At 39.1% G+C, this 22,945-nt stretch overlaps 1 protein-coding gene across 2 annotated transcripts; it reads left to right on the forward strand.

Annotated features, from left to right (window-relative positions):
- Positions 1–874: 874 nt before the first annotated feature.
- Positions 875–22,465, forward strand: PRDX4 (peroxiredoxin 4). Of its 2 annotated transcripts, none has more exons than XM_030305830.2 (7): positions 875–1,205; positions 4,697–4,814; positions 8,418–8,534; positions 11,201–11,323; positions 16,155–16,285; positions 17,297–17,331; positions 22,353–22,465. In XM_030305830.2, exons 1-7 carry the CDS (start codon positions 962–964, stop codon positions 22,401–22,403), a joined length of 819 nt encoding a protein of 272 aa, XP_030161690.1. In that variant the 5' UTR covers positions 875–961; the 3' UTR covers positions 22,404–22,465. The 2 variants fall into 2 exon arrangements, with proteins under 2 accessions (XP_030161690.1, XP_030161691.1); XM_030305831.1 differs by lacking the exon at positions 22,353–22,465 and adding an exon at positions 21,444–21,796 and having other exon boundaries at positions 905–1,205.
- Positions 22,466–22,945: the final 480 nt, after the last annotated feature.

A 22,945-nucleotide genomic window follows, 5' to 3' on the forward strand; every position in this document is an offset into this window, starting at 1 on the left:
AGCATCTGAAAACTAAGACTGTTGGGAACATTAGGGGTCATTTAGAAAATCAAGCGCTTACAATAGCAAATGGTCGCAGAGTGCCAGGTGCCTTGGGAAACAAAAGATGAATTAAACATCGATTTCAACCCCAGGGAGCTTGAGAGTGTAACAGAGGCAAAACACGGTGACTTCTACGGGTTTCAGAAAGATGCCAAGAGCTCGCAGGAAAATAGACGGGATCCTCCTGTAATATGATGGGGTAATTATCAGAAGACGGAACAACACTGTGCTGGGAGAAAAGTCTGCTTTTCTGGGAACTTTTCAAGTCTTAATTTAAAAACAAAACAAAACACCTTTGACAACTTTAAGTCACCAAACCTCCGGTTTGCCCTTTCCTGCTTGAGAAGAGTAAAAGGCTAGATCTCTCTTCTCCAAGTTTTCTGGGGACTTAAAAGTGCTGCAGCTAGAGTGGATAGTCATGGCACTTTTCACAAACCCATCACTTCAAGGGAAAACCAAGTAACTGTTCGAAGTATAAAATGCGAGCCATTCAAAGGCAGATAGGTTAGTTTCACTTTAGGGTGGTGTGTGACGGTGAGGCTCTGTGAAAGAGATGGGCGTGGAAGGATATAGAAAACTGTACCGCGGAGGAGGGGGGCAGTGACGCTTCAGGACCCTCACGCACGACGCCTCCGAGCGGCCTTGGTTCACAGAGTTGGGCTAAGTAAGCTCTCGGCCCCGGCCCGCCCTGGGGCGCAGGCGCAAACGCCGGCTCGGGGCGAGCAGGCGGGGCTGGAGCCCACGTGGCGGGGGGGGGGGGGAGCGGGGAATAGGGCGGGTGCAGGGGGGCGGGAGGGGCGGAGCAGGTCTCGCGAGGCCGCGCCCCGACTCACGCGGGCGTCCGGCGCGGATTGTAGCCGCCTGGCGGCGGGGTAAGTCGCGCTCGCGCCTAGGGACGTGTGTTTGCGCTCGCGTGGTCATGGAGGCGCTGCCGCCGCCGCTAGCCACGACCACTCCGGCCTCTGGCCGGAGCCGAAGACTGCTCATGCTGCCCCTGCTGTTCTTCTTGCTGCCAGCCGGAGCTCTGCGGGCCTGGGAGGCAGAGGAGAGGCCCCGAACCCGCGAAGAAGAGTGTCACTTCTACGCGGGTGGACAAGTGTACCCAGGGGAGACGTCCCGGGTTTCGGCCGCTGATCACTCCCTGCACCTCAGCAAAGCCAAGAGTAGGTGGTGCCCCGCCAAGAGGGAGGATAACGGGTGGCACAGGAAAGCGGGAGGTGGAGAGGGCCTGGAGACACGTGCACCCGTGTTTCGGTTGCCACCTGGGGGCCTGGCTTGGGCGGCACTCTCTAGGTGGCCTTAGGTCCCCCGGCGGGCCTGCCTCCCTGGGGGAGGGGGGACGGAGAGGGGTTCCCCGAATCAGATTTTGGAAGAAGTGGTGGTTACCCCAAAGCCGCAGATGAGGGAAGGAGGGGTGCCGAGTTTGTAGGCATCAGGATGTTGTGCAAACTGAAACGCTTCCTCAAACATCGAAAAGTGCCAGCAGCACATCGTGTCTATTTTCAAGCACTATTTCAGGGAAGAATATATTGAGAAGTTGAATAATGGTTCGCAGAAAGTTTAAACAGAAAAGTGATTGACCAAAATGCTCAGGAGAGCAAAACTTTCCTTTTTCTTTCTTCTTCTGTTATTGCATCTTATAAAGGAAATTAAAACCCACCTTCCCCAAAACCTGTATAGTTAATGGGTATTCTTTGTTTCTCAGAAATGAAGAGCTTGTTACAGGGTGTACTTTGGAGGCTCTTTGTAGGAAAACGGAAAAACCGAGGTTGGAAGTAATGCATTTGGGTTGATGATAAACCACGTGGCAAATTTGTGTCCTGCCAGTTCGGCTTTTGATTATTTGTATTTCTGTCCAGTGTACACAACTAATGACCACTTTCAGGAAGGACACGTCAGACTAAATAGATACTGAAAAAGTTGTGGCCTGCTGCATCTGGATGTTAAGACTGGCCAAAAAGAAGTGGCCAGGAGTTAAAGGATAAAGACTATGGCTTGCTTTTAAATAACCAGTTTTTACTATGGATCACTTGGCAATTCTGTAGATGTATATTTGGTTCCGTTACAGTCTGTTTCATGCCTGTATTCAGTGACAAAAGTGAAGCTTCACGATTACGAATCCCCAGTGTAAAACGGGATGTTGTTTTGACTTAGGATGGAGTGGGAGTGAGAAGTGAGAAAAACTCTTTTGCCTTCTTACACATTTGCAGTTCTTTCCTACTGAAAGTTAACAAAGGTACTTTTAGATTTTTATTTTTAAAAAGCCAGTCTTGCACTTTTAAAAATCAAAGTATTTACAAGTCCTGTTGCTTTTACTTGGTTTGGGAAGATATTTTGAAATATGTCAGTCAGTTAAGTATTTACTGGCATTACATAAATTTCCCATAAGAAACAAATCCCATCAAGGTCTGCTTATAGAAGCAAATAAATGGTAATAATAGATTTCTCTTTCCCTTTAAATAGATTTACTTTTTCAAAGTTTAGATGTTTGCCACATTTCCGTGTCACATGTAGGCTTATCTAGAATTAAAGCTATGAGGACTTTTACTCATAAAAGAATATTATAGAGCCATTAAATTTTAAATAATTTTGAATTAATTTCAGTAACATGAAAAGCCTTTCATGACTTACTATTCCCTCCCTTTTTAATTTTAATTCCAGTGTAGTTAACATACAGAGTTACATGTTTTCGGTGTACAATACCGTGATTCAACACTTTGCATATATTACTCAGTTCTCATTGCTGGTCCCTTTTTAAAATCAGGTGCAACATGATCCAAATTTGTGTGTTTAAAAAAGAATGGAAAAAAACACATCAAAATGTTAACAGTAGTTAAATTGATGGGGGATATAGGAAGAAGGAATTTAAACGTTCTTCTTTACTGCTCTGCACTTGCCAGATTCTTTGTTAACTCTGCCATTTATATTCCGGACAATTTTTGTTTTTTAACAAATACAAGGGGTTGCTTTGGGAATTCCATTTATAGATATTAATAAAGTAATTGCAGTCTTTTTTGCCCTAGAAATTGATGTTTTTTTCTTTTGAACAGAACTTTCCCTATTTAGAGATGGCATGATACTACATATACAAAACCCTAAAGATGCCATCAAAAAAAACTATTAGAACACTGCAGTTCTTGAGTCAAAACCCCAAAATTTCCAAGATCAGAATTTTCAGAAAAAAATTATTTTTCAAATTTGGTTTTCCCTATCCTTCTCCTTCTCCTATCCACTTTTCCTTCTCCTATCCACTTCTCCCTTCTGGCCTTTACCAAATTAGATCAGGATATCTATATGAGGTAGGCTGCTGGCTCAAGATAAATCATCATGTGTTATATATTAACTTTGCAGAGAAATTCATCTTAAGTTTGTCTCTATTTTCAGAGTGATCAAAAGTGCTGACTATTGTTAAGCCTTACTTTCTAGGAACCTTATAGTCAAACTTGGAAGCAAGTATTGACTTCAGTGTATGTAATGGTTATGAAAGTTTAAGTGCCCTGTGAACGTGTTAACAGAAGATGAAGGTACGTCATGTTGGCTAGAATTACAGCATGCCCTTACAAGAGAGCAGCACAGACTGTTCAGTTTCTGTCAGGTCAGTTGAAACTGTTAAGGGGTGTCTCCTGTTTCAGAACCCCCTGGGAAAATAATCCCATGGTCTGGGATTTTACACTTCTCACCTGACATATTTGCAGAGTGTGGCAGCAGGTCTTCTGTGTGTATGTGAGAAACTGGACAAACATTTACATGAGTACATCTAAAAGACTACCATTAGAAAAAGGATAATCTAATTATAAACTTGGAGGGGCTATATAGTGAAGCATCCAGTAGGGTTTAGTGCAGGGATGGAATATATGGGGTCTGTGAGCATAAATAGAAAGACAAAGTCTTGTGGCTCAGTCACTTAGGCATATGACTCTTGATTTCGGCTCAGGTCGTGGTCTCACAGTTAGTGAGAAGGAGCCCCGTGTCAGGCTCCAGCACAGAGCCTGCTTGGGATTCTCTCTGGCCCTCTCTGCCCCTCCACCGTTTGTTCGTTCTCTCTCTCTCTCTATCTCCCTCCCCCCCTCCCTCCCTCTCCCTCCCTCTCTCCCTTTCTCCCTCTCTCCCTCTCTCTCTCTCTGAAAAATAAAGATTAAAAAAAAGAAAAACAAAGTCTTTAGTTTCACTAACCTCCAACTGAAATTTAGCATTTCCTTCCATTATAAACATCAGCAACAAATCATATTAGCTTTAGCAGCACTTGCTTATACCTGTTGCCAAGAGAATCACAGATGTTCTTCTGCCACATCATTGCAGGTATCCTGAAACAAAATTTACGCTCATCATTATCTTGGACAGTTATGAGACCACTGCTAGATCTTGCAGTTTTAAAGTGTTAATAAAAGGGTACATGCATTACTATATCACCAATTTGCTTTTTATTATTTTCATCATTACATTTCAATGTAATTAGTTTCCTTTGTAATTCTATATATTTTGTTTTATGCATTCAATAACACTGTTCTTAGAAAAAGTCCATAAGCTTCACCAGACTGCTAAAGAGGTCCAAAGGTTTAGAATCCTTGATTTTTAGTAATTTCCTGAAGATGTCTTTCTGTCCTCTCACCGATTTTCTCATTGTTCTAGAACTTCATATATTTTTCTTTCTTAGTTTCCAAGCCAGCGCCTTATTGGGAAGGAACAGCTGTGATAAATGGAGAGTTCAAGGAGCTCAAGTTAACTGACTATCATGGGAAATACCTCGTTTTTTTCTTCTACCCCCTTGATTTGTAAGTAATACAAGTACAAGTAGTAAAACGTCAGTCATTATCAATCATTATTCGAGAACATCAAATAGAAATTATTTAATTTAGCTCTTGGTTCTTAAAAGGCAAGCCAAGATTAATTTTTTTCAAGAAGGTAACATTTGCCATGTATTTCAGACCCATAACCCACTGACCCCAATACGTTATACTTAAATCTACATGATTGTGTTATCGTAACGTAATCATTAAAGAAAGGAAAGCTTCTTGCTAAGGCAAGAAAATGAATATTTTAGAAAGCAATTAATAGCTAGACTTATGCCACAAGTCTGTTTAATGTATCTCTGTTAACTAGAAAATTAGCCCTTTACAATACTGATGCCATTTAACTATGATTTTATAATATTTATTCTTTGCTGTGTATACTGCTTTCCTGTGATTTGAATATTTTCCTGAAAATACTGCATATGCCTGAGGAATAATGCCTACTAATATAAATTATGGTTATTGGGGGGAATTTTCTCTTTAACTCTGACATTGAGTACTTTTTAGATAGAAAGTTGACTCAAATACTCTTTACAGCTATAGTCTTATCAATGATATAATTTTATCTGGAGTGTTTTTCAAATTCCATGAAAGTGAAGATACCAAAAAGAGAGTTGTCTTGAGTTTATCTTTTTCCTGTTTGAATATATTTTTTGGTTACAAAAAGTAGAAGTTTCTTCTGTCTTTGCCACTGTATATTAAGGTATTTTTTCCATTAGGACTAATCTAGAACTATATAAATAAAACCTTAACCTTACAGGGAGGATGTATTTCAGCTCATCTCTATAGGTGGTCCCTAGGCCACAGGTCGGCAAACTGTTTCTATACTGGGCCACGTAGAAAATATTTTAGTCTTGTGATCTCTATTGCAACTACTCAGCTTTGTCATTGTAGCACAAAAAACAGCCATTGACTACATATAAATGAATGAATATTGTCTTCTATTGAAAGTTTATTTACAAAAAATAAGATAAGCTGGATTTGGCCTGTTGACTGAAGTTTGCTGACCCCTTCTGTAATCCAAATAGGAAAAATTCTAAGGAAAATTAGTACATTGAGAATAAAACAAGTCATAAATCTGGATAATACATAATCTTTTAAATTAGTAAGAACTTGCTTCTTTCTAATCAATTTGTATTGTGGCCTGACTAGCTACAATGTATGATGTAACTTAATTTCTAATAGAAGCCAGAAGTAGAAATTTTAATATATAAAAATGATAGGCCTACTAAATTCATGTTCTAAAAGGAATAAGTTAACATGTCTGTTGAATATATATGACGCTACACATGAATTTTGAAATTAGTCTAACATAGCAGACAAATATCCTCTGTTTCTGCCAGTGTTACTTAAAACCCCATAACGAATAAGACATATAGAACATGATGTTACCAATGGCCTTCTGGGGCAAAGAGCTAAGATCATTTTTTTCTGTTTCTATGTAATGCCAGATTGGGCCTGGTTAGAAAGGAAGAATTCTCGGGCATTTGCCACAATCTGCAAGCACAGAAGTCATATACGTAACCCTTCAGTTTTCAGTCAGAACTTTTTCTCTGTCTTCACTAAGAAGTTGAATAAATGTGTCTCTACATAGCATTTCGTTGAATAATAGGAAGGAAAGCAGGGGCTGACCGTACCTACCTTTTGGAATATGTTAAAAATACATGTCATAGGAGCGCCTGGGTGGCTCAGTCAGTTGACCATCCAACTCTTGGTTTCGGCTCAGGTCATGATCTCATAGTTCATGGGTTCGAGCCGTCCATCAGGCTCTGCACAGTGCAGAGCCTGCTTGGGATTCTCTCTCTCCCTCTCTCTGCCCCTTCCCTGCTTGTGCTGTCTCTTGTCTCTAAATAAATAAATAAATAAATAAATAAATAAATAAATAAATTCAAAACAATACATATCAGGGTGCCTGGGTGGCTCAGTCAGTTAATCATCCGACTTTAGCTCAGGTCGTGATCTCACGGTTTGTGGGTTCAAGCTCCGCGTCAGGCTCTGAGCTGTCAGAGAGCCTACTTCGGATTCTGTGTCTCCCTCTCTCTCTGCCCCTCCCCCACTTGTGCTTCTCTCTCTCAAAAATAAAAAATTTAAAAAATATATATATCTTAGCCTAGGTTTCCAGAGATAACATCTACATTAGAACTGTCTGCTTTGCATGTGGCAGTTCTACATTTGAACAACTGAAACATTTGAAAAGCCTGCTTTGGGCTGTGGTAGGAATTTGTCCCCTAAGTCTGTGTTCTTCTAACTTTTTTGACCACAACACACAGTATGAAATACAGTTTTCATTGCCGCCCAATACACTCCATGTACATACAGGGTAACATTCAGTCTGTAAGCACCAGTACAGCCATGCTCATCACAGTACTGAAACACTTCCGTACCAGATGGTAAATAGCCACTTTCCCAGTCCCCTCCCACCTGGTCCCTTCAAGAAATCTCCAGAGCTAAAGCCAACTTTGAGTTAAGGTTATTAAATATTTTTAATATCACTCCTGAACACACATATATATGCACTTGTACATACATATGTTTCATAACACCCTTACTGTATATAATGTATTCTCGTATTTTCTTTTTTTTTTTTTTTTTTTTTTTTAATTTTTTTTTTCAACGTTTATTTATTTTTGGGACAGAGAGAGACAGAGCATGAACGGGGGAGGGGCAGAGAGAGAGGGAGACACAGAATCGGAAACAGGCTCCAGGCTCTGAGCCATCAGCCCAGAGCCTGACGCGGGGCTCGAACTCACGGACCGCGAGATCGTGACCTGGCTGAAGTCGGACGCTTAACCGACTGCGCCACCCAGGCGCCCCAATATTCTCGTATTTTCTATTCCACTTTTTTAAAATGTTAGTTAGAACTCAGTAAATTGGCTTCAGTATTCCCTACCATGGTTTGGAAAATAATACCCTGAGGTAATATTCTCTAAACATGCCCTTCTGACAACAGGATGGGGAGACAGGGTAGAAGAGGACCTTATCAAGAAAGGGAGGGGGATGGAAGAGATTTCCTCATCTCTAAAATAAACATCATGCATCTAGCTCATAGGGGTGGTATAGAAATATTTAAAAAAGGGAATGATGTAAAATTTGTATACATCTTTGAAAGCTATAAGGCACTATATAAATCATTGTTAAATAAAAGCAAATGAAGGGAGAGGAGGTGCTGCCGTAAGGGAGAAGGGGATACTGGTTGACCACCGATCCATTAGGTTATAAAAATACAGTTCATTGAGATGTAATTGGGAACTCTGCAATATACTTTTCTTAATTAAATGATATGTGATCAAATGACAGTCTTTTAGACAGCTGCATCTTGACAGTGTTCATATATAAAAATTGGTTTTTGTAAGATTTTATTTTTTTAAGTAATCTCTCCACCCAATGTGGGGTTCGAAATCACAACTGTGACATTCAGAGTTGCGTGCTCTACCAACAGAGCCAGCCAAGCACCCCTGAAGTTGTTCTTAATATGTGTTTTTATATGCTAAAGGTGTTTATAACAACTAAGTCATTTGAAACTTTAGGTACATGCGTATTTTGAGAATACCGATATATTTTTTTTTTTTTTTTTTTAACTTTCAGCACTTTTGTGTGTCCAACTGAAATCATCGCCTTTGGTGACAGAATTGAAGAATTCAGATCTATCAACGCTGAAGTCGTAGCATGCTCTGTCGATTCACAGTTTACCCATTTGGCCTGGTCAGTATCTTACACTTAGATTTGTAGGAAAAGGAATGGATTTACTTTTAAATTATGGGCAGACAAGTCTTAATGTGACAAGAATATAGTTATCAGTTTGGAAGTAGAATTATCTGAGAGCTGCTAGTTCAATGAAGTTATGGTAAAAGTGCTTACAGATTTTATAGGACATTTCCAGAGTGGAAAAAAAAAGTTCATTGCGGGGCGCCTGGGTAGCGCAGTCGGTTAAGCGTCCGACTTCAGCCAGGTCACGATCTCGCGGTCCGGGAGTTCGAGCCCCGCGTCAGGCTCTGGGCTGATGGCTCAGAGCCTGGAGCCTGCTTCCGATTCTGTGTCTCCCTCTCTCTCTGCCCCTCCCCCGTTCATGCTCTGTCTCTCTCTGTCCCAAAAATAAATAAACGTTGAAAAAAAAATTAAAAAAAAAAAAAAAAAGTTCATTGCAGGGGCACCTGGGTGGCTCAGTCAGTTAAGCGTCCAACTTCCACTCAGGTCATGATCTCATAGTTTGTGACTTGGAGCCCCACGTCGGGCTCTGTGCTGACAGCACAGAGCTTGGAGCCTGCTTCAGATTCTGTGTCTCCCCGTCTCTCTCTTCCCCTCCTCCACTCACGCTCTCTCTCTCTCTGAAAAATAAATAAACATTAAAAAAATTTTTTCTTTAAATAAAAAAGTTCAGTGCAAAAGACATAATATCCATATGGTTTCAGCAGATATCCAATGGTTTCAGCAGAAACCACTGAAATGTATGATTACTTTATTATGACAAACTGGGTAGCCTTAAACTGGAAGAAAAAAAATTCCTTATAATTCCATTTTTCTCTTATATAGTTGTCTAATACTAAGTCAAACTCAAAATAGTTTTTATAATTATTTTTCAAGAAGCAATGATTTTCTTGATTTTGTAAATAATTTTTTAATTCATTAAATGTGAAAAGGTGTTTCACCTAATTAATTGCAAAGAATTGTAAATTAAAATGACAAGAGATGCCATTTTTTTCCCTGATTGGCCAAGATTTCAAATATTGAAAAATTTCATCCAGTGATGACAAAGGTGTCATTCTTTTCCCACACACACAGTAGGTTTAGCATTTCTGGAGAGCAATTAGGCAGTATGTTTTACAAGCTGAAATGTGTGTGTTTATGTGAATTTTGCATGTCCAAAATTCTGTGCACAAAATTTTATTCACAATAAAGATGGTACAGAAATATTTTTGGTTTTAAAAGTTAATATTCAATTCATTAAAGTGAAAAATTCAAAACATCTTTTTCTGTATTTATAATTATATATACACATATATAACTAAAATATTAATTGGTGCAGGAGCTACAATTTATATTTTCTTAAGTAATTATCTCAAGTATTTTTAAATGCAGTTATATATTTAATATATTTTATTTCCTTTATCTCAACTTTGACATAAAACTTCCAAAACTTAAGTAATAATTCTTGCAAATATATTTTAGATCCTTTTAAAATGTTTCTTTACTATTTTTTACTACTTAAAATGTTTCTTGGGGCACCTGGGTGACTCAGTCGGTTAAGTGTCCTACTTCAGCTCAGGTCATGATCTCACGGTCCATGAGTTCGAGCCCCACGTCAGGCTCTGTGCTGACAGCTTAGAGCCTGGAGCCTGCTTCAGATTCTGTGTCTCCCTCTCTCTCTGCCCCACCCCTTCTTGCTCTCTCTCTCTCTCTCAAAAATAAACATTGAAAAAAATATTTTAAATGTTTCTTTACAATTTATAAACTGAATAAAATTTCACATTACACATTTTCAATAGGAATCACAAAGCGAAAACCATGGGTTTAATTTGCTTTGTCACTTCTGTAGTAATTCTAAATCTTTGTAGGTTCCAACACAAATCCACTAAGGAAAAACTTATGTCATCCCAAATAATTTGGCATTGGTTTCTCAAGGAATTTGGGGGGATGCAGTCTCAGCTAGATAGGATTCATATCAACCAGAAATTTCTACTTGGGTATCGGAACTGGGGCTGCAGACATCTGAAGCAGTATTTCCCTGTTTTCCAGCTGCTATGTCAGTGCCTTCCCATTGGGACACCAGCTGACTTTCCCTGGTTTTAAAAGAATACTTAAAAAAAAAAAGAATACCTAAATCTGAAGGTTGATGTGTCTGACTTTGTAACTAACTTACTTTGCTGCTTTAAATGGACTTTGCATTTCTTTGTGTCTAAGAATATTAAAATATTATCTAGTTTTATTGTTCTTCTCAAGGTTTTGTCTTGTGATCACAATTCTAAGGTTATACTTAGGACAGTGTATATCCTTTGATCCATCAGTTCCTCTTCTAGGAATTAATCAGACAGGTGTACAAAGCTGAGAATACAGAAATGTTTCCGGCAGTGTTTATAAAAGCAAAAGAAAAACTGAAACAGTTTAAATGTCTACGAATATAGATAAACAAAAAACACTGTGTCAACACATTAAAAATGTGATATGTATCTCCATATTTAGTGTTTAAAAGAAATGAACATATTAACTGGGGAGTAAAGGCAAAAAATAGAATGTATATTAGCCTGTTTTCATTAGAGAAAGAATGTGTGTGTTGTGCGTTCATTCATTTGTATGTATCTGCAGAGAAAGAGTGCTGTTTGGATACATGCCATTTGCTTAGCTCTGAGAGGTAAATGTTCTGTTTGTTACAGGATTAATACCCCTCGAAGACAAGGAGGACTTGGGCCAATAAAGATTCCACTTCTTTCAGATCTGAATCATCAAATCTCAAAGGACTATGGCGTATATCTGGAGGACTCAGGCCATACTCTTAGGTACCTTTCAGTGGTTTTATATTAGGACAAATCCAAATATATTTGTAATCCTCCTTAAAATGGAGTTAGAAGATGCAAGGCAAGAAGTATTATTTGCTCTATTTGCAAAAATGTTGTAGTGTTTTATTTTTTTTTTCAACGTTTATTTATTTTTGGGACAGAGAGAGACAGAGCATGAACGGGGGAGGGGCAGAGAGAGAGGGAGACACAGAATCGGAAACAGGCTCCAGGCTCCGAGCCATCAGCCCAGAGCCTGACGCGGGGCTCGAACTCCCGGACCGCGAGATCGTGACCTGGCTGAAGTCGGACGCTTAACCGACTGCGCCACCCAGGCGCCCCTGTAGTGTTTTAAAATAATTGGCGAGTGCCCTACTTAAACTCTGTGAGTTATCATAGACTGTTAGAGCTGGAAACTCTGTCATTTCACAGATAAACAGATTCATAGAATTCTATGAACTTAGCCAAAGTTAAATAATTAATGGCAGAGCCCACACTCGAACCCCAGTACCCAAACTCCTTATGTTTCTTTCTCCTCTTTTCTATTTCTAAAATGACGCCAGTAATGGTTTTTCCAAATACAAGTATCCTAGTATTTAGCAGGCTTGTGCCTTGAGGAGTGGGAAAAATTAAGAAAACACCACTGTAAGTCTTTGAAAAAAGGGCAACTTTAGAACAGCTGTGATTTTGTTATAATTATAGTGTCAATTTGCATTGCAGTGAGAATAGTTTCTTTTTTAAAATGTTTATGTGAAGATGTCAGTATTTTATAATCCTCTGTTTTTTATAACAGCTTTATGGAGATGTAATTCACACACAACTCACCCATTTAAAGCATACTATTCCAGGGTTTCTAGTCGACCCAGAGAGTTGTGCAGCCATCACTACAGTCAATTTTAGAACATTTTCATTACTCTAAAAAGAAACCCCACACCCCTTAGCAGTTATTCTCCCTTTCCCCAGTCCCCCCACCCTGGCCCTGGGCAGCCAACCACTTACCTACTTCATGTCTCTATGGTTGCCTATTCTGGACATTTCATATAAATGGAATCCTACACTGTGTGCTTTTTTATGACTATCCTCTTTCACTTAGCACAATGTTTCCAAGGTTCCTTCATGTTATATCATGTGTCACTACCAATAGTTTCTTTTTTTCTACTCGCCAAGTCTTTAATATTTTCTCCTTTCATAGTTTATTACTAAGTTAATTCACAGAAAGTAAAATGCCACTAAAAAGATTGAAGCTGTTTTAAAATTTGGAATTATTTAGGGACGCGTGGGTGGCTCAGTCGCTTGAGTGTCCGACTTCGGTTCAGGTCATGATCTTACAGTTCGTGAATTCGAGCCCCGTGTCGGGCTCTGTGCTGACAGCTCGGAGCCTGGAGCCTGCTTCAGATTCTGTGTCTCTCTCTCTCTCTCTCTGCCCCTCCCCGGCTCCTGCTCGCTCACTCACTAGCTCTCTCTCTCTCTCAAAAATAAACATTCAAAATAATTTTTTTTAATTTGGAATTCTTTGAATACTAACCGAGTAAAATTATCTAATACTAGCTATTTTGTAGTTTCTTTTTACATTTTTTATTTTCATCAAAGAAATACATGCACATAGTTTTTAAAAGTCAGGGGGCGCCCCGGTGGCTCAGTCGGTTAAGCGTCCGACTTCAGCTCAGGTCATGATCTCACGGTCCGTGAGTTCAAGCCCCGCGTCGGGCTCTGTACTGACAGCTCAGAGCCTGGAGCCCGTTTCAGATTCTGTGTCTCCCTCTCTCTCTGACCCTTCCCTGTTCATGCTCTGTCTCTCTCTCTGTCTCAAAAATAAACGTTAAAAAAAATTAAAAAAAAAAGTCAGATTGTCTTTTTTGTTTGTTTATTCATTTTTGAGAGAGAGAGAGCATGAGCAGGGGAAGGGCAGAGAGAGAGGGAGACACAGAATGTGAAGCAGGCTTCAGGCTCTGAGCTGTCAGCACAGAGCCCTATGCGAGGCTCAAACCCACGAATCATGAGATCATGACCTGAGCCGAAGTTAGACGCTCACTGACTGAACCACCCAAGCACCCCAAAAGTCAGACTGTCTTAAGCAACAATCCCCTCCCTACTCCTAGTGCTGCTTCTGGAGGAAACTGCTTTCAATTCTTTAGCTACTGCTTTTACTATTTATCTCCGTACTTCCAACTCCTGTACTTTTTCTGAATTTATCAATTTTGACATTATTTATAATGGTAAATAGTACTTTCTTACACCATCCCCAAACTTATCTTTCCGTGTAATATGTGGTAATTGTGGATTAAGCCAGTATTTATTTTTTTTATATAAGTATTGTTCACTGCTAAGCTCTTTTTAAATTTTTTTTTAACGTTTATTTATTTTTGAGACAGAGAGAGACAGAGCATGAACGGGGGAGGGTCAGAGAGAGGGAGACACAGAATCGGAGGCAGGCTCCAGGCTCCGAGCTGTCAGCACAGAGCCCGACGCGGGGCTCGAACTCACGGACCGCAAGATCATGACCTGAGCCGAAGTCGGCCGCTCAACCGACTGAGCCACCCAGGCGCCCCAGTTCACTGCTAAGCTCTTAAGTGTAGTGTCCTAGGGTTTACATTTCCCCTCTATTAAACTTTTTGTTATTTTATTGTGGCTAATAAACTACTACTTTTTTGTTTCATTCGTTTAGTTTTCTATATACCTATCACTAATTCTTCCTAAACTTCCCAGCTAGTTGTAACCACTCTAAATACTACATTTTTCATGTCATTTGTTTTTCCTGTAAACCTCCATCCTCCTGTTTGAGTTCAGACTGACCACTCTCTAGACCTGCTCCACAGCTGCTGTCGTAGCGCTTTGCGCACCAGCATCCTGGGAATTTGCTTCGCTTCTTCTCTGTTGGATGCCCACTTTTTAGGCTCCCATGCCTGACTTCTTTATTTAATCCCTCTTTTTTTGCTGAAGCACATCCTCATAGCTTCCTAATAAAAGGTCATTGGACCGGCGCCTGGGTGGCTCAGTTGATCGAGCATCTGACTTTGGCTCAGATCATGATCTCACAGTTCATGGGTTTGAGCCCTGCATCGGGCTGTGTGCTGACAGCTCAGAGCCTGGAGCCTGTTTCGGATTCTGTGTCTCCCTCTCTCTCTGCCCCTCCCCCGCTCACACTCTGTCTCTGTCTCTCTCTGTAAAATAAATAAACATTAAAAAATATTTTTAGGGGCGCCTGGGTGGCGCAGTCGGTTAAGCGTCCGACTTCAGCCAGGTCACGATCTCGCGGTCCTTGAGTTCGAGCCCCGCGTCAGGCTCTGGGCTGACGGCTCGGAGCCTGGAGCCTGTTTCCGATTCTGTGTCTCCCTCTCTCTCTGCCCCTCCCCCGTTCATGCTCTCTCTCTGTCCCAAAAATAAATAAACGTTGAAAAAAAAAATTAAAAAAAAATATGTATTTTTAAAAAGGTCATTAGAAGGTAAAATACTTGAGGACTTCCATGCCTGAAAATGTTTTTATTCTGCTCTTGTGCTTGATTAACAATTTCACTAGGTATAGAATTCTAGATTGAAAGACATTTGAAAGCATTGCCCTGCTACCTTTGGTTTCTGAGGTTCTTATTGAGATACATATTGTCATTTTAATTTCTGATTTTTTTATAAAAATGACCTATCTGTTCTCTGAGGAAGAGACATATGTATATATTATACCAAATATGGCAAATGTCTTAGTCTCAAAGTCTACAAAAGATAAAAATTCGCAAAATTAAAAGAGAAAACAGAACTCGAATTTGCTACCAAAGAAAGGGCAGGTTTGTTTCTCTGTGGTGTGTGTTGGTATGATGTATATTACAGAAGTAAGCTCAAAATTTCAGCTCAGGCTCACTTACTTCAGAATAGACTTCATCACCATTGACAACCGTTTTCTACCGTAAAAGTAGCTACACGAAAGAACACCCATATGAATAGTAGTTAATAGTTTTGTCCCCACATTTGGCCAAGTTGACCTAGTCCAAGGAGACAGCTATAGTTAGTTCAGACTTCCTGGTGCTCATTAAAAGAATGTATCGTAGGATAAGCAGGAACATTTTAGTTATGTTTAATATGATTTTGAAATAAAGTTTCACGTAAGAGGTATATAATTCTGTGTATTTCTATTAAAAATAGTTGTTATTATTTTTAATACTCATACACAAACAATTAGCCCTACTAACCTGAGATCTTTCTCTAAACCAAGTATTGGGTTGTAATCCATATTGACTGAAATAAAGACAATAGTCCTTTGGAAATTTTTGTTTTTCTCTAGTCTGCTTTAACTCTTGCAACACCACTCCATTTTGGCAGGTCTTTTAGGTTAAACTACTCAATTATTCCCTAGGCCATTAAAGTGAGTCACACATATAGAGATTTAGAGGGAAAGGTAACTTTGGTGACTCTGTCTTTTTCCACCATTGAAAAAGGAAATACAAAGACGTTCTAAAGAGTCAGAGATAAGAAAGATGGATCACAGCTTCACCCAGAGGAAGACTTTGCTATGTAATTTCATAATCTCACTTACAGTGCAGTAAAATCCCAAACCTAGTACTTGTGAAGATTTGACTGGAAATACAACAGTCCATTTCAAAGACAAAAACAAATTTCTAAAGCTACCATTTAACAATGATAATCCCAAATTATACAGTAGGTAAGTGTGGGGGGCAGGGGGGTGCTGTATTTGCCTGTGTTTTTTGTACCAGTCAGGAAGATAGGTAGCATGTTATTGGTTCTGTATAACTTCCTTCTGTGTGGATGGCACAGGGATTCACATGAACTAATACTTGTCTTAATTGAGATTGAATGACCTCACCTGTACCACCCTTGTGTCTTACAGAGGCCTTTTCATTATTGATGACAAAGGGATCCTAAGACAAATTACTCTGAATGACCTTCCTGTGGGAAGATCAGTGGATGAGACACTGCGTTTGGTTCAAGCATTCCAGTACACTGACAAACATGGAGAAGGTACCCTTTCCTTCTAAACATCTTAGCCTTTTGATTTTTTCATTTGAGAGATTATGGCATGATTAATTTTGTTTCTTACTCAAAAAGTAATGTGGATGGTTCCAAAGTCTTCTGATTGTTTTCAAATTATTACCTGATATTTTGAGCAGATCCATTTATTATTTAAAGTGCTTTTAGCAAAATATCACTAATATATTCTACTTACAGGGTAAAATGCAAAAATATTCATTATTTGCACAGTCCTTTTGGATGGGCTCAAAGAGAAAAGTTTCTGCTACTGCAATTTTTCAAATTAGGTTTCTGTAAACTTTAAAATGTGCCTGTCTGGCAGTATTTAGTAATACAGGTTTTATTTTCATGTTTACATGATTTGATTTAGCTTTGTTCCTCAGCTATTCGGTATCACACCAGTAATCTAGAAGTTTATCCTTTCACTGCACGTGTTTGCAGTAGCTAAATAGAAAAGGTCAGATTTTGCTAAAGTGGAACATATGTTACACATTCCTTTCCAAAGTGTAACTCAGTGCCTGGATAAGGGTGCATTTCACAGAAAGGGAAATCCCACTTTCCTAGTAATTTTAAACTCTCATTTGGCAAACAGCACATTATGACATCACTACAAAATACTGCAGAAAACAGAAGAGAAGCTTATATTGGAAGTTTCGGTAAATTCAGAGAAATTTTTGCCATGCCCCAACCTTTCAGTTCACCAGATTCCCAAACCTTCCAACTTTATTAGAGGAATGCTCAACTTGGTTTCTTATAGTGTACATGTAACTAGACAAAATTGGCAAAAATGGAAATAGATGAGCTACCTGCTTATAAACTCCGTGACTGAAATTCCTTGGTGCAAACAGGTAAGCTAACAGTAGTCAGGTGTTCAGTGGCCTAGAAACGTTCTCATTATTATAGGCTCCATTTTCAGTTTCATTTTGGAAAAACAAAAGCCAAGAGTTGTGAAGAGAAGTGAAATCTGTTTTTAACCTTTTTGTCAATTTTTGTTCCTTTCAGTCTGTCCTGCTGGTTGGAAACCAGGTAGTGACACAGTAAGTCAAACATTTTTCTGTTAAGGGGATAGGTGGGGGAAAAAAAAATGCCAACCTTACGGTAATCTCTCCTTGTAATAGAACTATCTTGATTTTGTAAATGAAGTAAATATTAATAGACAGAAATCATAAGAGTACAGGCATTCTTTGGACTATAGAGAGAGTGGCTGAAACTGCAGAAAGCAGAATACGTGATTTAATGCTATGAATTTTAAAGCCAAGTATCCAGAGAAATACACCATTAAAAAAAGGGAACAGTGGAGACCTGGTAGAATAAATTCAGAGGTCTTAGAGATCATAAATGGAATTTCTTCCTACACATTATGGGCAAAGAATATAGTCACAAGCAAAACCTTTCTGTCTATAGTAAAAACTTTTGAGAAAATCTGGCTTAAATAACATTGAAGCTAATGCTTCTCTCCTTATCATTTGAAGGAAGATCGAAACAGGTATATCCTTACATTTAGGGAGGCTATATAATTTATAGACAATCCCTGAAGTAGTCTCTGGCCAAAATAAAATTTGGACACATTTTAAAAAGTCTGAACTTTTTAAAAATAACATGTTTATCTACTAAAGATCAACAGTTTTATACAAACTATAGTTAGGAAACTGACAAATACTAGAGCATTGGAGGAAGAAATCATTATCTTAGGATAAAAGAAAAATACAGATCCGTAAAACTTTCTTCTTTAGCACACCAACAAAAAAGTACTATTCATCCTAGACAATGAGAGGTAGAAATTCACTATATAACCTAACTAAGATTGAGTAAAGTAACATTTCACTGATTTTGAACCTGTTTTTGATGGGTTTGCAAAACAGCATTGCCTTTGGGGATCAGAGTTAATGTTATAGTACAAATTTATTTAGAGTACAATTTATTTACACAGATCTGATGGATCTCAAAGATAGATATGAAATTAGGCATTAAAGGTACTTTGAGCACTAGGTACTTTAGTCATCAGGTTAGTTTACAGTTATTGATTGTGAGGCTTACAGATAGAAATATGAATCAGAAGCTGCAGGTGTCACCTGAGAAGCCTTAGAAAGCATTTCTGGATGGATTTTCAAAGTAGGGGGCATGTTCCCCTGGACCTGTAGCAAAACCAACAGTGAGTGATGAATAACATCACCGTCAATCACAGGCATGTACTGAGATCAGCAAGAACTTCCAAGAAGTACAAATTAACTACGAAGGGTATTTAGAGGATGAGTATTTTACATTTCAGAAAACATACTGACTATCCACTTGATCAAGTTTTAGAGGGTCCACAAACCCTCTGAGAATGTGATAAAAACCATGAGTTATGTTATCACATACTGTGTTCGGGCATTCTTTTTTTATTCTCAGCTTTATTGAGACATATTTGACGAATAGAATTATATATATTTAAACTGTATGAGTGATGATTTGATATATGCATACATTGTGAAATTGTTACCACAGTCTGCTTAATTGACAAATCCATCACCTCACAAGATAACCTTCTTTCATGTGTGGTGAAAACGCTTAAGGTCTACCCTCTTAGCAAATTTCAAGTACACAAAACAGTATTACTAACTATAGTCACTGTGTTGCATATTACATTTTTAGAACTTATCTTAAAACTGAAGGCTTGTACCCTTCGGTTGGCATCCCCCCATTTCCCCCACCCCCAGCCCAACAACCACAATTCTACTCTGATTCTACGAGCGTTCTTTGAACAGACATTTCTGGAGCACCTGCTGTATGGCAACTATTCAAACTATTACAATGGGCAGATGGTATTTATTAGTGAATACCATAGCCAAAGTCCACCCTTGGAGTTACGTTCTAACGCTAATTTTAGATTATGGCAAATGCTTTGAGAAACACGATGATGAGAGTTGATGGGGTAGTGTCTGGCCTGGGGGATTAAGTGGTCAGGAAAGACTTCAAAGATGACATTTAAGTTGAAACGTGAGTGAACAGACCGAGTGAGTGAAGCATAGAGCAGTGCAGAAAGAAAAGCAAGGGCAAGTCCCTGAGGCCAGGAACCAGCTTAGCATGTTCAGGAAACATAAAGAGGGCCTGTGTGGCAGGAATTGGGTGGGCTGCAAGGAAGGAAATAGGGACACCGGTGTCACGTGCCATGGAGAATTGGAACACAGCGAAGTAAGTGACAAATGTGTCCTCTTTGGTGACTGTGGTGATGGTGGCAGCTAGTTTGGGGTAGTTTGAAAAGAGATGAATTTTTCCTGTGTCCCCGTCAGTTCTCGCCTGTGTATCGCACAGGCCTCCTGATGGGTTGCCCTGACCTCAGGTTCTCTTCCCCCTAGAGCATGTCACTCTCTAAAGCAGACTCTTAGCAGCCCTCCAGGACTCGTGGGCCCAACTTCACATACTTGGCATTGTTCTTATCTAGCAGCCTGTCGCAGGCCCTCTTCCCTACGGTGCACGCACGCACGCTGTGCTCCCGCGGTGTGACACCACTCAGTGTGTCCCAAAATAAGCCCTACTTTTTCACACCTGTGTGCCTTTGCTCAGCTCTTTAGCCTGGAATAGCTTCTCCCTTCTCCAGATTATTCTCGTCTTTCGAGACCCACATAAATGCCACCTTCACTCTGACGCCTTCCTTGATGCCATCTCAGCCTCCATTCAGTCACGGCCTGTGTCATACGTGATCATATTGTGCGTTGCAGCAAAAGCTGTCATGTACACGCACATCTTCCCCACATGGTTGTACAAGCCTCAAAGGCGGGAACTTTAATGTCCTTATCCTTGTACACCCCACTGCCCAGCACACTACTGGCACAGAGTAGTTATTCTACAAGTACTTACAGATTGAATATAAATGCAGAGACGTTATATATTGGCAAACACAGAATACTTGAAATGATGCCTGAAAAATTAGGTAATATTTATTATATGCTGAAGAAAAATTCTGAAGAAAATGCGTATAAAACTACAGTAAACTGATTACAATAGGTTACTTTTTGTACAGAGATAGATGTACTTGACCTGTAACTATCAAATAACATAGTTAATGTGAGGTCAAATTATATTGGAAATTTCAAAAAAATCTAATCTTCTAAGGCTGTGATGCTTTTAAAGAGGGAACATTTTTTTTCTTTCAGAGTGTTTGTACATTCACTGAATAGTTATTGAAGGTAATACTTCATGTCATATTTGAGTATTTTTTTTTTACTTTGCAGTTTGAGATTCAAAGGTTGCAATTCCAAACCTCCAGGAAATCCATTTGACAGATACAAAATGTGTAGTATATATACAATGGAACATTAGTCATAATAAGAATGAAATCTTACCATCTGCAAGAACATGGATGGACCTAGAGGGTATTATGCTAGTGAAATAAGTCAGAGGAGGACAAATACCATGAGATGTGTGTGTGTGTGTGTAAAATCTAAAAAACAAAAGCAAAAAAAAACAAAAACAGAAAACAAAAAAACAGAAACTCATAGATACAGAGAACTAATGACTGCCAGAGAGGACAGCAGTAGGAGGATGGACAAAATACATGAGGGGGATTAAGAAGTAGTCTTTCAGTTATAAAATAAGTCATGGGGATGAAAAATACAGCATAGGGAATATGTCAGTAATATTGTAACAACTGTGTATGGGGACAGATGGTAACTAGACTTGTGACATTTCATAATGTATATACTGAATCACTATGATATACACGTGAAACTAATACACTAACTTAATATACTAATAATTTAATACACATACTCTTGTATGTCAATTATTTTTAAGAAAATGAAAAATTAAAAATCGATTTGAACACACTGCTGCCTTTCAGGTTGTGGCATACTCACGTTTCATCAGCAGATGACTTTAAAAATACATTAACATCTGGGCGCTTGGGTGGCTCATTCGGTTTAGTGTCTGACTTCAGCTCAGGTCATGATCTCACATTCATGGGTTCAAGTCCCGCATCAGGCTCTGTGCGGACAGCTCTGGAGCCTGCTTCAGATTCTGTGTCTCCCTCTCTCTCTTCCCCTCCCCTGCTTGCACTCTGTCTCTCTTTGTCTCTCAAAAAAGACAAAAAATAAAACATGAAAAATAAATTTAAAAAAATACATTAACATCTGTAGCCATGCTCCCTTAATGTGTTTGACTTAATTAGATCAAACCTGAAGATGTCATGAAAGCCTGGTGGCCAAGAGAAGATCTGTAAGTAAATTGGGGGATGCTTGAGTACAGATGTTAATTTATTAACAAATTATTTGCCTTTTTGGATAGCTGAGATTAGTAGTTAGGACAAATCCAGTTTTTCCTTATACATGATATAATCTGGGACACAAAAATCATAGTTTATCTTTTTTAGTGAAGAGATGGGCAACTCATGCCAGACTACTAATGATGCACTTTGGCTTTTAAAATGAGTAATTTGCAAATACCAATTTTAAGAGATGTATGTACCCCTGTGTTCACTGCAGCATTATTTATAATAGCCACGAAATGAAAGCAACTTAAGTATCCATCAAGAAATGAATGTATAAGGAAGATGTGGTGTGTATAAAGACAATGGAATATACTCAGCCATTAAAAAGAATGAAGTCTTTACATTTACAACAACATAGATGGTCCTAGGGGGTATTATGCTAGTGAAATAAGTCAGAGAAAGACCAATACCGTGTGGTTTCACTTCTATGTGGACTCTTTAAAAAGCAAAACAAATGAACAAACAAAACCCCAGACTATTAAAAATAGAGACCAAACTGGCAGTTGCCGGAGGGGAGCTGTGTTGGGGGATGGGCAAAATAGATGAAGGGGATTAAGTGGTACAAACTTCCAGTTATACAATCCATAAATCACAGACATGAAAAGTACAGCACAAGGAATATAGTCTATAACGTAATAATTTTGTGTGATGACAGATGGCAACTAGACCTCTTGTGGGGATCATTTCATAATGTATAAAAATATCAAATCCCTATGTTATATACCTGAAAATAACAGGATACTTTATATCAATTATACTTCAACAAAAAATAACATTTTTAAAATGAATAATTTGCTTTTCTTTTAACAGATAATTCCAGATCCAGCTGGAAAACTGAAGTATTTTGATAAAGTCAACTGAAAAATACTTCCTCACGTTACCATGCTCGACAATTCTCAGTAAAGCTCACCGTTTTACTACCATACTGTGTTACGCCAGTAATTTCTTGGAGAATATAAAACTTCATGTCAGGTCATGGGGTGCCTGGGTGGTTCAGTCAGTTAAGTGTCTGACTTCGGCTCGGGTCATGATCTCAAAGTCTGTGGGTTTGAGCCCAAGTCAGGCTCTGTGCTGACAGCTCAGAGCCTGGAGCCTGCTTCAGATTCTGTCTCTCTCTCTCTCTCTCTCTCTCTCTCTGCCCCTTCCCCGCTCATGCTCGCTCTCTCAAAAAGAAATAAACATTAAAAAAATTTTTTTTTAATTCATGTCAGGTCCAAAGTTAAAACACTGATGCCACAAGGTACACATTTATTCCCTATCTTTCAGAAGTAAAAAACGTCAGATTGAGTCCAGCTAGTAACAATAGTAACTAATATTTATGTAACAAGTGCCATGTGTCAAGCATCCTGTTAGGTAGATTAGCTGCATTATCTCATTTAATCCCCAAGGCAATTCTCTGAGTT

The sequence above is a fragment of the Lynx canadensis genome, chromosome X (assembly GCF_007474595.2).
Source record: "Lynx canadensis isolate LIC74 chromosome X, mLynCan4.pri.v2, whole genome shotgun sequence".
Taxonomy (NCBI): domain Eukaryota; kingdom Metazoa; phylum Chordata; class Mammalia; order Carnivora; family Felidae; genus Lynx; species Lynx canadensis.

Coding starts and splice junctions, on each gene's coding strand:
- PRDX4 (XM_030305830.2), top strand. CDS start 962: ATGGAGGCGCTGCCGCCGCCGCTAGCCACGACCACTCCGGCCTCTGGC. Junction 11,324..16,154: donor GACTCAGGCCATACTCTTAG/GTACCTTTCAGT, acceptor TGTGTCTTACAG/AGGCCTTTTCATTATTGATG. Junction 17,332..22,352: donor GGAAACCAGGTAGTGACACA/GTAAGTCAAACA, acceptor TTCTTTTAACAG/ATAATTCCAGATCCAGCTGG.